The 16,510-nt window shown below is 34.8% G+C and overlaps 1 protein-coding gene across 1 annotated transcript; it reads left to right on the forward strand.

The window, feature by feature from the left end:
• Positions 1-8,068: 8,068 nt before the first annotated feature.
• On the forward strand, positions 8,069-14,670 carry PDC (phosducin). The gene is made up of 3 exons (XM_027082639.1): positions 8,069-8,440; positions 10,791-10,942; positions 13,725-14,670. The coding sequence occupies exons 1-3, from the start codon at positions 8,380-8,382 to the stop codon at positions 14,247-14,249; spliced, it is 738 nt and encodes a 245-aa protein (XP_026938440.1). The 5' UTR covers positions 8,069-8,379; the 3' UTR covers positions 14,250-14,670.
• The last annotated feature ends 1,840 nt before the right edge of the window (positions 14,671-16,510 follow it).

The raw sequence follows: 16,510 nt of genomic DNA on the forward strand, positions 1-16,510 counted from the left end.
CGTATACATATTGATTCCAAAATGAAATTTATATTAGTTTGACAATGTCTGTTATTAATTTTAAATATTTGGTTCTAGTATCTAAAATTTTAAATTATTTATTAATTATCATTCTACTCAATACCTATTAAGTTCCTACTATTAAATACTATATATTTCACATAATACATTTTGTATCATTTAATCCTTACACAGTCATTTGAGGTAGACACTATTATCACCCCAAGTTTACAGATAAGAAAACTAAAGCACAGAGAATTTTAGTGATTTGCTCAAGGTCACACAGCCAATAACTGGCAGAGCTATATTTGAACCCAAGTGTTTATGTGTTGTTAATCATTATGCTATACTGTCACTTGGAAGCATTGCAATGCATGGTTCCTGCCCACAAGAAGCTAATTCCTCACTGGGTAGAAGACATATATAAATAAACCAATTAGAGAGTAATTCAAGAAATTAACTGATATATTATGAGGCATAAAATCCCCTCTATATTAATATTAAACCTAAGACCACATCACTCTTACTAAAAATCTCTAGTTCTCAAAGTCAGTAAATAAAATAGTGGGGTGGGGTAGAGAAAGAGGAAATTATGGCTTGGGTGAAATCATCAGAGTTAATTTTGCGATTTGAGAGATAATGCAGTTTTCACAAGCCCAGTAATAGCTCCCATGATCTGAGGTGGTGCTGTCAGACCTATCTGAAGTGAAATTCCCACCACTGATGATTTTTTTTTTAATAAGAAAGAAAAAGCAGAACTGTTTTCTACAGGAGCCCAATATGACATTGGGGAAGACAGTCGTAGCACGGCTTAAAGCATCTGACGTTAATATATTAGCATTGGTGAGAACATTAACCTGGCTTAGTTGATCAGATTAGCTCACAGTCACCTTGGAAAACAAAGGAAGGCACAGATCTATGAAGATTTATGGTTAGAGGTGGAAAAGGGTAGAACATGAAGCCCTGCAAGGGTGAGCAGCACAGTGTATTACCCTTATGGAGCATAGACCAAGACACAGAATCTAGGTTTCTATCAAAATTGAAGGTGAAGCAGAATTTCTATAGATTTTTCTCACCTAGCAGTTTTGCTTGGTTTCAGACACCTAATAACACAGTATGTTCCAAGTATGCCTTAAAGATAATTTGCTACATTCCACTTCAGTTAAGTTAAAGAATTATTTTAATCAAGCATTTCAGTACTTTACTCCCAGTTGGTTATTTACATTCCATGACTAATCATGTTCAGACAAAATAATGTCATTTTTAGTATAGCACCTTCTCTAAAACAGCTTCTTATTCCATGTTTCCAGAAGGGAACATATGCATTCATGTATAAGAGAGAGGGAAGGTTATTTGTTTTAAATTGCACAACAACAAAAAAATATTTTGAAATTTTCACATTAAAGATACTTTAATGTTCTTTTTTACATTTTTTATGTCCATGGAAAGATGTCATGTATGTCATGGGAAGTTCATTTTAATCTTTGGTTGTTTAACCTCTTTACTTTGTACTTAAGGAAACCAGTATCAGAATACAGAATCTAAAACCTTAAACTACAATTAAAATAAGAAAAAGAATGAAAACACATTTACCTGAACCTCAGCCCTACTAAATAAAATGGAATACTTCTATTGGGCCTTTTCTTTCCCCTGGCATTTATAGCTTTTATTTCTCAACAGAAAATAATAGTTATTGTAATGCCTAAAACAGCTTTTTTCCTTCTGTATGGAAAATACTGATACACAGTGTATTCTTAGATCTACAACTAGTTATTTGATCTGACCTAGATCAAGGTGAACCCATACATTCTAACCAAGTCTATGTATCACTCTTCTGATTTACCTTTACACAACACTCTAGATTGTATTGCAATTACTATAGAATGCCAATGTTTTCCTAAGGACATCAGAACAACCCAGAGACTGGCCAAGAAAATAACTGGCATTTGTATTATTTGATATGTAGGGGTTTCCTGGCCTATATTTTTATAGAACCTTCTGTGGCAACCCAGGAATGCGTGTCCAGAAGCAAGGAAAGAACTAATAAACAATCCAAAAATTGGACAACATAATCCTAGGTATGCCTCATTTCCCTACCTGCAATTCTTAAAGGATAGATGGGAAACCCTGAAACATAGAGGCCCCAAAGCTTTAGAAATTAGGGAAAAGATGCGCTATTCAGGCCCAAAGCACAGAAATAGTGGCCATCATCTATTACATAATTTAGATAATTCTTTACAAAAGTAAGAGCCAGGTGCTATGAACTGAACTGTGTTCCCCCAAATTCATATGTTGATGACCTAACCCCAGATGTGACGGTATCTTGAGATAGTAATTAATACGGAAATAATGAGGTTAATGGTTAAATGAGGTTATGAGGGTAAGACCCTGATCCATAGGATTAGTGTCCTAACAAGAAGGGATACCAGAGCTCCCCCTCTCTCTGTCATATAAGACACAAGAAGGTGGCTGTCTGTGAGCCAGGAAGAGAGGCTTCACCAGAACCCAACCCTGCCAGACCTTGATCTGAGACTTCTAGCCTACAGAACTGTAAGAAAATTAATTTCTGTTGTTTAAGCCTCAAAGTCTGTAATATTTTGTTATAGCAGCCCAAGAAGACTCAGTTACCAGGAAACTATGTTTACATGTGATTTTTGACAAATAGAAAAGTGGCATAAAGTTTGAAAGATTAAGTGTTAGTTTCCAAAGATATGTCACACATTGAGAAGATTTTTATATAAAAGTTGAGCTACATAAAAACAGGACTAAGAAACAGGCTTAATTTTAGAAATTGATCTTAAAGATTGCTGAAGCCATAGAATTGTTACTTCAATTACATTTAAAAATTCAAATGTTGTTCTTTGGAGTACAGAATTAATTCTTTCAAAAAGGTTGAGATGAGTCCTTGAGTGAAGTATCTCACTTAGTTGCACAAATCTCCACACAAAGCTCAGTGTAACAGTTCCTTAATTTTGCTACACAAGCAAGAGTAGTTCTATAAAGAGCGTTTTGTAGTTTTATTTTGATACATAATTGATGTATGTTGCCTATTACACTTGCTTTTATGAGTGATCCAGAGACATAGGATTGATGATAAATTCTCAATCAGTATGTATGATTGGCAAGAACCAACAGCAAGCAAAGCCATTTTGTCTTTTGTATTAACTTTACAGTCATTATTAGTCATTTAGAATTAACTCAGATAACTTGGAATAGACTCTTCTATTACATTTAGTATAAATGAATGAGGTTTAATCCAAACAGAGACATATATAATTCATATAAGTACTATCTCAAGAAAATTATAATTTAAATAAATACTATCTCAAGAAATATATCATTAGAATAAACACTATCTCCAAGAACAAGGACATGGTGACTTATTGATCTGTTATTTTTCATATTCTTATCTTGGTTTTAATGCTTATGCATAAATTAGGTTGATTTGTTTCATTCATTCATTCATTAAGCATGCTATTGAATAGGTGATGGCAAAGTGGAAGAAATAAGTATTTTAGAGATTTGAAAGTCAGAGAAACCTGGATTTGAAATTTAGCTCTATCTACTCCATACTACCTCTGTGAGTGTTGGCAAGTCACTGAAACTCCCAGAGCCTGAGAATTCACATCTGAAAAATGAGGAAAATTGCTCTGTGAAAATTTAAAACAGTGTGTATAAAGTACCTAGCACTTATATTCTTTCAAAATTGCTGCTGTCATTTATGGATTTTTTATAACATGTGAAACAGTTATAAGAAGTAAGGCAATGACAAGTGAAGACTAATCTCTGTCCTGGAAGAACTTACAGTAGTGAAGCATGTAAAAATAAGTTCTACAAATTGCTGTGGATGCTAGGAGAAAAATCAGTTTAAGGTATGAGATGAGCCCATACCTTAAACAGTGATGAGATGAGCCCACTATTTGAAAACCTACCAGTAAATTACAACAGTTAGTATTGAAAGCAAAGCTCTTCTGGAACACTGAGAATCTACAGTAAATTCTAAACTAGATGTTCTGATTAGATTAGATCAACATATATGAAATGATAAACAAATGTCATCATCACGGTATCATGTGAACAAGAATAATGATGATAATGAAATATTTTAGGGGTGGATTTGGGGATTTTAGAGTTTTTTAAAACAAATACTTAAGAATTTTACTTCCTTTCTATTCTAGATTATCACTATTATGTGCAAAACAGGAACTAAAAGAAAAATTGTTTTAAATTGTGTCATTTTATTTCTTAATAATTACTAAACCATGGATGGGAGGTGTTAGAGTTTTGAGGACAAAGTTTGAAAAATCTTATCCCACATAAGCTATTATTTTAAACTACTATTAAAATCCTAAACTAAGAGGAAAATAAACACTAACTTGGTAGAATTATACTTTTAAACTATATTTCTCACCAATATTTACTTTTACTTTTAAAGAGTTTGGTATGTAAAATTTATGGCTAGTGGGAAGCTGCTGCATAGCACAGGGAGATCAGCTCAATGTTTTGTGATGACCTAGAGGGGTGGGATAGGGAGGGTGGGAGGGAGATGCAAGAGGGAGGGGTATGGGGATATATGTATACATATAGCTGATTCACTTTGTTGTACAGAAGAAACTAACACAACATTGTAAAGCAATTATATATACTGCAATAAAGATATATATATATAAAAAAAAGGGCTTCCCTGGTGGCGCAGTGGTTGGGAGTCTGCCTGTCGATGCAGGGGACGCGGGTTCGTGCCCCGGTCTGGGAAGATCCCACATGCCGCGGAGCGGCTGGGCCCATGAGCCATGGGCGCTGATCCTGCGCGTCCGGAGCCTGTGCTCCACAACGGGAGAGGCCACAACAGTGAGAGGCCCGCGCGCACCGCAAAAAAAAAAAAAAAAAAAAGAGTTTGGTAGTACCCATTTGAGTGAGTGACATTCTGTCAAAGGTCATGCAAACACAATTTTTACTTAACACAGATTTTATTAATTGAAACAGTATTATAACTGTCTAAAATCAAAAAGGAACAACATCACAGATTTTTATAATATATCATATGGAAAATACAGTAACTCTTGAACCACAGTAAATCTTGGGGAAGGTGGCAGATTTTTTTGTCTTCTTGCCCTACTTTATCACTAATTTCCAATCACACAGCATGTGTTTACAATAACCCAAAGTCTTGTAATAATCCTATTGTTACTTTAAATCCTTTAACCTAAAGCAGACATGGAATTTATTAGCCACTAATAATACCAAATATTGATCATATTTTTAAAATGACTGTTACATTATATATAGAAACATAAAAGATAGAAATGTAAAAGTTTTATTTTACAGACTTATATACACTTACTATGTGTAAGCATCTGAGCACCTTCCAAATACTAACTGGATTAATTTTAGGATATTAAAGCAAATTTTGAAGAAGATAAATTATTTGAGATAATCAGAAAGCCTCATAGTAAGTTAATGACGGGGGATATTAACAGGTGGGCAGGTCAAATATATCAATAGCTAATTACACTAGACTTGTGTCTTCCTCTACAGTGTCTTCAAGCAGTGAAAGCAAATATGCCTCATATTTCAATATTTTTCTTCAAATTTCTGTCTCCGTTGACTGGTTCCCTTAGTAGTAAATTTCACCAATCTTTGTACTCTAACTCAAATGGAGGCATTAGGTAAGGAACAGACTCTGTCTTTTACTACATAGGTAACCCAGCTGACTTCAGTCTTAGTATTTGTGAATGCCATACTAGAAGAGTTTTGTTCTTCATGTAATTCAGAGCCCAGGGGAATGCCTGGCCCATAGTCTATTCCTAACATATGCTAATCCAATCAATGAAACAGGTTTTCCCCCATGTAACTGGATTATCTCTTCAGTAAAGGAATTCCTTGAAATTGGTGAAAGTCTTTTTGAAAAGTGAAATTTCTTTTTTTCTCCACTAGATTGCCAACTAGGTTGGCAAGAAACAGGTCAAGAAATAATCTATGCTTCTGTCTCTTCACCATTTGAAAAAAATTATTTTTAGGATTTCTTAAACTTATATATATTTATTGTGAATAGTAGCTACCCCAAATTATCAATCTACTTTTGCAAAATAAAAGAGACTGTCTTCAGTCTCTACTTTTCCGGGGACTAAATAGCTATTGAAGTTATGAAATAGTTTCCATTACTTTGTTCTGCAGTGGTCTTTTTTTTTTTTTTTTTGCGGTACGCGGGCCTCTCACCGTTGTGGCCCCTCCCGTTGTGGAGCACAGGCTCCGTACGCGCAGGCTCAGCGGCTATGGCTCACGGGCCCAGCCGCTCCGCGGCATGTGGGATCCTCCCGGACCGGGGCACGAACCCGTGTCCCCTGCATCGGCAGGCGGACTCTCAATCACTGCGCCACCAGGGAAGCCCTGCAGTGGTCTTTTGAAGCAAACTTATAATACTCATTTTTCTTAGATGCAAAAATTATTTTTAAATAATTGCATTAAGTAATTAAGTAGCCTCTTTTGTCCAACAACATTTATTTATTTCCATTTTCTCTTATTTTCATTATCTTTTATTCTTTTTCACTACTAAATCCATTCAGGTTTAAAATTCTCTATTACATTTATAGCTACATAAATACTGTGGAATGGACTGGCATTCCCTTGACAGCCTTCTCTTAAAGGTCTTTTCTTGTTCAAATTGGCAAATCAAATTGGCAAAGACCTTTGACCTCCTCTGATTCTGGGTAGGAACTGTAATGAGGGAAACAATAAAATTAAGATACCAGTCCAAATGTTGGGCAGAAGTCCGAGCCAAAAAGGAATCAAGACAAAGAGTTCTGTTTTACCATTCTGTGCCTCGGGAAATCACCAAACAGACCAAGCTCAGTGTTTATCAACAAAAAACTAAGATGGGATCAAAGCATAAGCTGGGTGATATCATTGCTTAAAACTGACTTTGAGGACTTCCCTGGTGGTGCAGTGGTTAAGAATCCACCTGCCAGTGCAGGGGACAGGGGTTCGAGCCCTGGTCCGGGAAGATCCCACATGCCATGGAGCAACTAAGCCTGTGTGACACAACTACTGAGCCTGTGTGCCACAACTACTGACACCTGCGCACCTAGAGCCCATGCTCCGCAACAAGAGAAGCCACTGCAATGAGAAGCCCGAGCAACGCAGCGAAGAGTAGCCCCCGCTTGCCAGAACTAGGGAGAGCCCATGAGCAGCAATGAAGACCCAATGCAGCCAAAAATAAATAAATTAATTAATTAATCTAAAAATAACTGACTTTGAAAGAAAGAGGCAAAGGGAAAAGGGTAGAAGGAGAAAGAGTAAAAAGATAGCATATCCCCTGTCAGTAAACCCTCCTTGACTTGAAAATTTCAAGAAAGTCACAACTATATGGACCTTCTTGGGGAATGTGTCAGTATGTATAATAGAGTTTTCCAGATAATGGAAAATAAATAGGCAAATAAGTTGGATTTGAATGTGAACTAGGAATAAATAGGTTCTACATGAAGACATAACGGAGTTTCCTAAGAATAAAACTCCATGTGCTTTTGGTAGATTTTGTGACAAATTTTAGCTTCTCAAAATTCTATAGGCATAGTTACTGGCTGTTTTCATTTGCTTGGTGGGTAACGTCACCAAAACGTGCTTCATGGTTTGGAGAGAAGTTACAGTGTTAGGCTTCGAATCACACTATTCCTTAGATCATAGTTCTTTAATGCCAGTTCAGAAGCTGGATTTGTCAAATCACACTGAGAAAAAATGATACAGTATTTTAACTTCCATTAAGAGTGTAATGCTTTAAGACAGCTCTAAAATCAAATGTAGATTCAAATCCTTGCTCCACCACTTACTATGTGATCTTAGGCAAGTAGAACTTAAACTCCCTGTCCTTCAGCTTCCTCACTTGTAAAATGGCATTAACAATTGTCCCTGCTATATATGGTTGTGTGAGAATTAAGTGACTTTTGATACAATAAAATGATTGGTACAATGCCTGGCACATACAAGTGTTCATAGTAAGTATATAATTATTACTAATTAAAACATTATTATTATATAAAATGATTAGAATATAATTTTATGAAATTTGGTAACAAACAGTAATAAAAAAGAAAATAAGTAATGTTTACTAAGTACATGGACCCAAGCTGAAGGCTTTTTAAGTAAAAAAAGACAAACTATAAATTATGTAAAATTCTTAGGTCCAAATATCTTTAAGGACACAAATATTAAATTAATGTGCTTTTACAAGGTAGATAGAAAACTAAACACTGCATCACTTAGTGATAACCCTTAACTTACATGGAACCTGGCAGCAGAATATATACATATATTTCTCCTAGAATTCATCTGCCGTCATTATTTCTTTGTTTATCCTATAGATTATATCAAATCTGAATCTCTAAAATGGAAGGAGCCAAAAGGCAAAGTTTGGAGGAAGACTCTGAAGGACAGGCCACACACACAGGTAAGCAAAGTTAAAAGAAAAAAATAATTATAAAATTAAAATTAGATCTGGAGATCTCTAATGTTCTTATTGCCACTATTCAGTGTGAAATTTAAGTAATACCTTTGAATGGGTTGTGGAATCATCTAAAAAATATTTGACTGGATAAATTAATGTGAAATCAAATACTTTTAGAACAGTTTTAATTAGATGTCAATTTGAGTTTGAATGAATTCATATGAGTACTAAACAAAAATGCATGGAAACTAATTTCATAGTGGCAGTATTTAGAATACCTTCTAGGTATGACACAAAACCAAGAAACCATAAAGGAAGATTGATAAATTCAGCTATAGAAATGAGGAAAGGAAGGAAGGAAGGAAGGAAGGAAGGAAGGAAGGAAGGAAGGAAGGAAAGAAGGGAGGGAGGGAGGGAGGGAGGGAGAGAGGGAGGGAGGGAGGGAGGGAGGAAGGAAAGGGGGGAAGCAAATGTCTGCTGTCTGGTAAAAGTCATCAGGAGCAAAATCCAAAAAAAATTTAACAAATTGAGGAAAAACATTTGCAACTAACTGACAAAGGGTGAATTTCCTAATATATACTAAAATTTCTACAAATCAATAAGAATAAAACCAACAACCAAATGGAGAAATGGGCAAAATATAGAATAGACTATTTAGAAAAAAAAATTTATAGGCACTTACAAAGTTAGAACTATATAGTGAAATACGTTTTTTTCACATGGTTTGTAAAAGTAAAAAAGTTTAATATCACACTTTGGAAAGAGGCATACTCATACATTACTGGTAGCAGTGTAAATTGGTACAACCTCTTTAAAGGTAGTTTAGCGATATTAAAATTAGAAATATATATGCTTTTTGACCAAGCAATTTTACTACCATTACCTATATGTGGACCTGAACAGAGAGGAAAAAAAATGTATGTGTAGGGTTCTTCACTCAGAATAATGTCAGAGAAAAAATGTGGAGCAACCATTTACATCAATAAGAAACTAAGTAAATTAATATCTACATAGTAGAATACCATGCCTCCATTTTTAAAAAAGGATGTTTATGTATATATGTGAAAAAAATCTCTAAGATATATTATGAAGTAAAAAAAGAAAAGTGAACAGAAGTGTGCATAATATACTACCATTTGTAAAAAAAGAGGAAAAAAAGGGATTCTCTTTTCTTCACACATAAACGCATGCTATACACATGCATATTTTGTATATGCAGAAGACACATCTGGAAAATGAAGACTATGCAAGTAAGTAAAAAAAATCGATTGTCTGAACATAATATAAATAAATTTATATTAAAATTGTATATTATTATTATATAAATAAAAATTATTAGGAAATATATGGGAGAGAGAATACATCTACATACATAATACAATATTAAAGTATGGATATGGTTAAGTTTTAGTGAAGGATATTTAAAACTCCATATTTTCAAGAATTTAGACCTTCTTCCAAACACTGTTATTATTTATCAGGGCAACTGAACATCAGAACTTCAGTTAGATCATCCTTGATTTAATTAATATTCTTAAATCTGCAAATTCCATCTTTTCTATATTTGTAAAAAGATTCTTAGGATCTTAGAAAGAATTGAATGGTTATATAATAAGTTTCTTAAAGCCATTTTAGTTTTAATTGAAGTCAGGCCTCCCTCTTACTGGTTGTCTTTTAAGTGCTATTGTCATTATTGTTCTCTGGATCTTGATAACATTTCAATCTGTTTCCCCCCAAATTCTAGTTTCCTTTGTTAATAGTGTGCTTCCAGGTCTTCCCTGGTGGTGCAGTGGTTGAGAGTCCACCTGCCGATGCAGGGGACGCGGGTTTGTGCCCCGGTCCAGGAAGATCCCACGTGCCACGGAGCGGCTAGGCCCGTGAGCCATGGCTGCTGAGCCTGCATGTCCGGAGCCTGTGCTCCGCAACGGGAGAGGCCACAACAGTGAGAGGCCCGTGTACCGAAAACAAAAAAAAAATAGTGTGCTTCCAATTTTAGTTTATTGCTGAAGTTTCTTTCTTATTTAATGACAGTACTATTTTTCTAAAATTCTAGTTTCCACTCTATACTCTAATTTTTAAATATCTTTACCCACAATTTTTTCCAATAGCTCAAAGTGCATAATTTGTATTTTCATTAACACAGATGTTATAGAAAGATTCGTAGTCAAAACCCACTTAACAAGATTAATGTGGGAGAACATTTCTATGAGCAAGGCAGTCAGAAATTTCTAGCCCAAATAAGATAATTTTTCTGATACAGAAGACAGCAAGTCTATTCCCATGGCAATATCAATTGTGTAAATAGTCCTTGGAAAGTAAAAAGGAAAACAATTTGTTTTAAATTTTATTCCAGGACCCAAAGGAGTAATAAGTGATTGGAGAAAGTTTAAATTGGAGAGTGAAGATAATAATTCACTCCCACCTAGTAAGAAGGAGATTCTCAGACAAATGTCTTCTCCTCAGAGTGGAGATGACAAAGACTCAAAAGAAAGATTCAGCAGAAAGGTAAGATAAGAAGAAATCAAAAATAAATAATCTACAGGGTGTTTTTATTATAGTATTGTTTGTATTAGCAAAAAAAAAAAGGAAATGCAGTAAACGCCTATGCCTATAAAGTCATCCCATACTAAGAAATACATGGCAACTGTTAAAAGAATGAGTTACAAATACATGAGTTGACTTAGAGGTAGTTCCACAACATGAGAAAGTAAGATACAGAGAATTTTAAGTTATGTGATCCCATTCTCTAGAGCAATGGAAAACAAACACTGTATATGTGTTTATGCTTATGATTATGTTTATGATTATATGAGCATGTATGTAGAAAAGTATGGAAAGACACTCACCAAATTGACAATATTGGTTAATTGGAAGGGTGGGATTGGTTGACAGTTCTCAACCTCCTTTCCGAGGAGGAGGAAGAAGGTAAGCAGAATAAGCCACACTATGAAAAAAATATATCCATAATTTTTTTAAGAGCAGCATTTTTTAAAATTCTCACTTATTTCTTATTATATAATGTGTATGTCATACATACATAAAAAAGTGAAATATGAAAAGATGATCTATAAAATCTTGATGGAGATTATCTTAGAGTATCAGAGTGGTAAAATTTCAGTATTTATTACTTCCTTCCTTTAGCTTTTAGTTCAGTTTTGAATCTTTATAATTAGCACATATTATTTATATAAAAACAACAGCAATACTAAAGAAATACTAAAAGAAACCATAAGGTGATTTTCATTGTGGGGAAAAATCAGTTTAGTGGTTTATTTATCTCCAAACCAGTATATATGAGTTGTTGTATATTGATTGTTGTATATTGATTCTCAACAGACAGTCTCTGCATCAGAAATATTCTTGGTTCTAGGCTTCTGGCCCTTGTAAAAAATCTTCAAATCTAAGATCTCATTTTCAGGGACTTCCCTAGTGGTCCAGTGGGTAAGACTGTGCTCCCAATGCAGGGGGCCTGGGTTCAGGGAACTAGATCCCCCATGGATGCTGCAACTAAGAAGTCCTCATGCTGCAACTAAAACCTGGCGCAGCCAAAAAAAAAAAAATTAATGCAATATAATGTTTGTGAGGGAAGTGGAAAAAAAAAAGAGATCTCATTTTCAGATTTTGGTTCCTTCACTGAGTCACTATGTGATGTGGATGAGACAATTAAATTTTCCTATCTGAGGAACTATAACAATACCTCCTTCACTTGTTTTAAAGAGAAAATAAATGAGAACGTATTTTGAAACATGTAAAATGCTATACAAATGTGAGACATTATAATGATTAAAAATATTGTATTAAGGTTAAGCTTTAGAAATGTATCTGAATGCCTAAATATCTATTTGCCTGAAGATGTGAATGGAACAAGTTCTCATAAGAATGCTCAAATGCATATGTAAATCAGTATTTTGTGGTTCAGCCTGTTAAATTAGCAGAACTATGGTAGCAACTTAAAAATTATATAAAACATTTAACAATGTTTAGGATTAAAACAAATTAAGTTGGAATGATAATTTTAAAGCAGAAAACAATAATAAGAATGAGGCCATTAGAAAAACAAATATAGGAGGAAGAAACAAGAAAAGGAAATAATGAAAGCACCAAATACTTCCACTTAATCTCAGTATCTTCTGTAAAAAAACTACCTGATATGTTTATTGTGAAGATTAAGAAAAATAATCTATGTAAATTGTCTAAGACATAGTAGATTTTCCATAAATTTGGGAGTCGTCCAACTTCCCTGGTTCTGGGCTGCTCCACATCTCTTAGTCACACTATGTCCCATCATCACTCCTTTATATCTTGTGTGTGTGTGTGTATGTGAAGGGAAAGGGTGTTTAACATTCTATTGACTAAGTTAATAATGACATCGCTATTAAGAAAGGCTCTGCAGGTAATTTTATATTCCAGTTTCAGTGAAAAATAGCTGTCTTGGAAGATAGAAGTTAGGTCTTTTCTCATTTTAGCCTAAACCAGTGCATATGAATCACCTAGAGGGCTTGTTTAAACATGTCTCACTCAGGCTCACACAGAGTCTGATTCAGTAGATCTGGGGTGGCATCCCCAAATTTGCATTTCCCAGGACTTCTCAGGTAATGGTGATGCTGCTGGTCTTTTGGCTAATCTGGTGAACTCCAAATAGTAGTAAAAGTTGTCTTTCTTAAATTCCATCCTACATATTCCAAAAAAATTAGTAAGTGATAAGAAAAAATCTTTTTCACAACTTTTGTGGAGGAGACAATAATGTCCAAAGGCATTTGTTGGAAACACATTTAAGTGCATGTACAGGCACTTGTGCATGTATGAGCATGTGTATACACTTTTATGAAAGTCACTCTAGAGTAGACCTTGCTGGATTTTTTTCACCCAAAGTGGCACATTTCATGACCATCTCATAGCTCAACTATATTTAGCAATACTTATGCATGTATTTAGTCATGAAATAATTACTGAACCCCTATTATGTGCCAGACACTAAATTCTGCCCCCATACAGCATAAAAGTTAGAAAAACTAATATTAAACAATGAAACATATACTATAATATCAAGTAATGTTTATTGCTACGAAGAAAAATAAACCAGCATAAAGAACATGGGGCAGGGACACTTTTAGGTAGAATAATCAAAGAAGGTGATATTTGAACAAATGAGGTGAAGGAGAAGGCCATCTCAGGAGGTAGGGGGGACAGCCAATGCAAACTCTTTAAGTTGAGAATGGGTTCGGTATTATAAGGAATATAAATTTCTGACTGAATGATCTCTATCATTTCTTTCATCTATTTCCAGATGAGCGTTCAAGAATATGAGCTAATCCACAGAGAAAAAGAAGATGAAAATTGCCTTCGTAAATACCGTAGGCAGTGTATGCAGGATATGCACCAGAAGCTGAGTTTCGGGCCTAGATATGGGTTTGTCTATGAGCTGGAATCTGGGGAGCAATTCTTGGAAACCATTGAAAAGGAGCAGAAAACAATCACAATCATTGTTCACATTTATGAAGATGGTATTAAGGGCTGTGATGCTCTAAACAGTAGCTTAATATGCCTTGCAGCCGAATACCCTACGGTCAAGTTTTGTAAAATAAAAGCTTCTAATACAGGTGCTGGGGACCGTTTTTCCTCAGATGTGCTCCCCACACTGCTCGTCTACAAAGGTGGGGAACTCATAAGCAATTTCATTAGTGTTGCTGAACAGTTTGCCGAAGAATTTTTTACTGGGGATGTGGAATCTTTCCTGAATGAATATGGGTTATTACCTGAAACAGAAATGCATGTCCTAGACCAGAGCAACATGGAAGAAGATATGGAATAAAGATTCACTATGTCAGTGTCTCATATTTCTCCTTTAAGCATTGGACATTGATTTTGGTAGTATTTATATTCCTTTAGAGAACACCAAGTGTAGTAATGGCTGTTCTAATTTGGGAAAAAAAAAACCCAGACTGACACTAAAATTATATGATTAGCATTTCTTAGTATTAGTTACTCAAATTGATATAATGCTTTAACTTCAATACATTGTAGTCTTCAGTAATATTTTGGTAGACAAAGAGGATATGGATAATATTGTGACAGTTTTCAAAAATCCCTTTCAAGTTATATGTTGGCTTTTTTACTCCACGTTTTATCCTCATTGTTACTACTGTGTTTTTCAAATTATATTTTTAATATAATTTTTTTCTTGTGTAATAAGAATAAAGTCTCATAAGAAAATACATTTCCTATTTAAAGTCTATTCTTTCCCAAATATTACATTATCAAGGCCTTAAAACATTATATAACTCAAAATACAAAAATTTATCATTCAGTAAGATATCTTATATTCCAACCAAACTAATACATAAGAAACTTAGAAACACTGTGGCACATTAAAATTGTTTAAAAAGTATTTGTTTAAAAATACAGTTTCAGAGTTTCAGAAGCTAACTTTATCTAGGAAAAAAAGCAGGGTAGAAGCAAGGTCTTTTTATTCTTTAGACAAAATAATATTTAGTGGTAATAATAATTACAACTATTATTTATTGATTGTCTTTTATGGGCCAATATTTTATACATATCATTTCTAATAGTTAACTACAATTCTGCAAGTAGATATTACTCCCATTTCATAAATGATGAAACAAATTCAGAGAAGTAGAAGTTCTACTTCCATATCCCTTGAAAACATTTGGAAAACTCTCCTCCTACACAAAACACATAGAAATGCAAAATAAAATATAATTTGAAAAAATGTTTTTAAACGCATGAATGAGCTGAAGAGCAAGATAAAAGAAAATTCTAGGTGTCTGAATCAGAGTGGAAAATGACAGTGAGTGAGAGCCAAAGTGATATAGCCTATCTTTGAAGACATGGTGCTTGATAAGTAACCAAGTGTGGGCTCTCAGAGACAAGTGTGCTTAAAACAGGTTTGCACATTTTCCTCTGGTGAACCAATGTTGAAACCAGATATATGTCGCAAATTCTAGTCTCCACTCTCCTAAACGACTATTTTATGGCTTCTCTTTTTTCCTTAAAACATTTTGACCCCATGCCAAACACTTCACCTTGCCCATATTTCATTGAGAAAACAGAAATTATCAGATGAGCCCTACCTCACCTTTCCATTACCAATCTAAAATATGCACCTTCATGTAAACACTGTTTCCATTGATGTTAAAATGGAAGAAGCTCACGCAGCTCAGCCCGACTGATCAAACTGTGCTATGGATCCTATGCTCACCCACACAGTAATTTTATTCCTGAAATTATTTCCCCTCTACCCGCATCATCTATTTCTCACTTTCTCTATGCTGTATTATTCATACTGGCTTATAAATGAGTTTTTAAATTGTCCACTATTTAAAATATGCCCCTTATAATTTAAAATTTCCAGCTATTCTTCACCTCTCTGCTTCCCTTTAAAATCACATCTCTTGGGGGACCTCCTGGTGGTCCAGTGGTAAAGAATCCGCCTTCCAATGCAGGGGACGAGGGTTCGATCCCTGGTTGGGGAACTAAGATCCCACATGCCACGGGGCAACTAAGCCCACGTGCCACAACTACTGAGCTCTAGCGCCTCAACGAGAGAGCCCACGTGCCGCAAACTACAGAGCCCATGCACTCTAGAGCCCGCGCCACAAGAGAAGGGAAAACCCGCATGCCACAACTAGACAGAAGCCTGCGCACCAGAACGAAGAGCCCATGTGCTGCATGAAGATCCTGTGTGTCACGACTAAGACCTAACAGAGCCAAAAATAATAAATAAGTAAATAAAATAAATATTAAAAAAAAATTTTTAAATAAAATCACATCTCTTGAAAGAAGTGTCTAAAGTCATCATCTTTATTCCTCATTTCTAATTTTTTTCATCCCACTCCCATCAGGCCTTTGTCCCAAGCACTCTAATTACAGTTGTAATCACCTTGTCAAACTTAAGTTTATTCCTTATAAGTCTTATTGTAACAGGGAAAGACAAATCTGACTCCATATTGGATCTATTTCTTTTACTTTAACCTTTGTATTATACTGTTTTTGTTGCAAGTTAATCACTAAAATAATGTTGCTTATAGCCTGAAATACACAGGATAGCCCATT

Source organism: Aethalodelphis obliquidens, unplaced genomic scaffold, assembly GCF_003676395.1.
Source record: "Aethalodelphis obliquidens isolate GAN/ISIS:26980383/991018 unplaced genomic scaffold, ASM367639v1 scaffold48, whole genome shotgun sequence".
In the NCBI taxonomy this organism is placed as follows: Eukaryota; Metazoa; Chordata; class Mammalia; order Artiodactyla; family Delphinidae; genus Aethalodelphis; species Aethalodelphis obliquidens.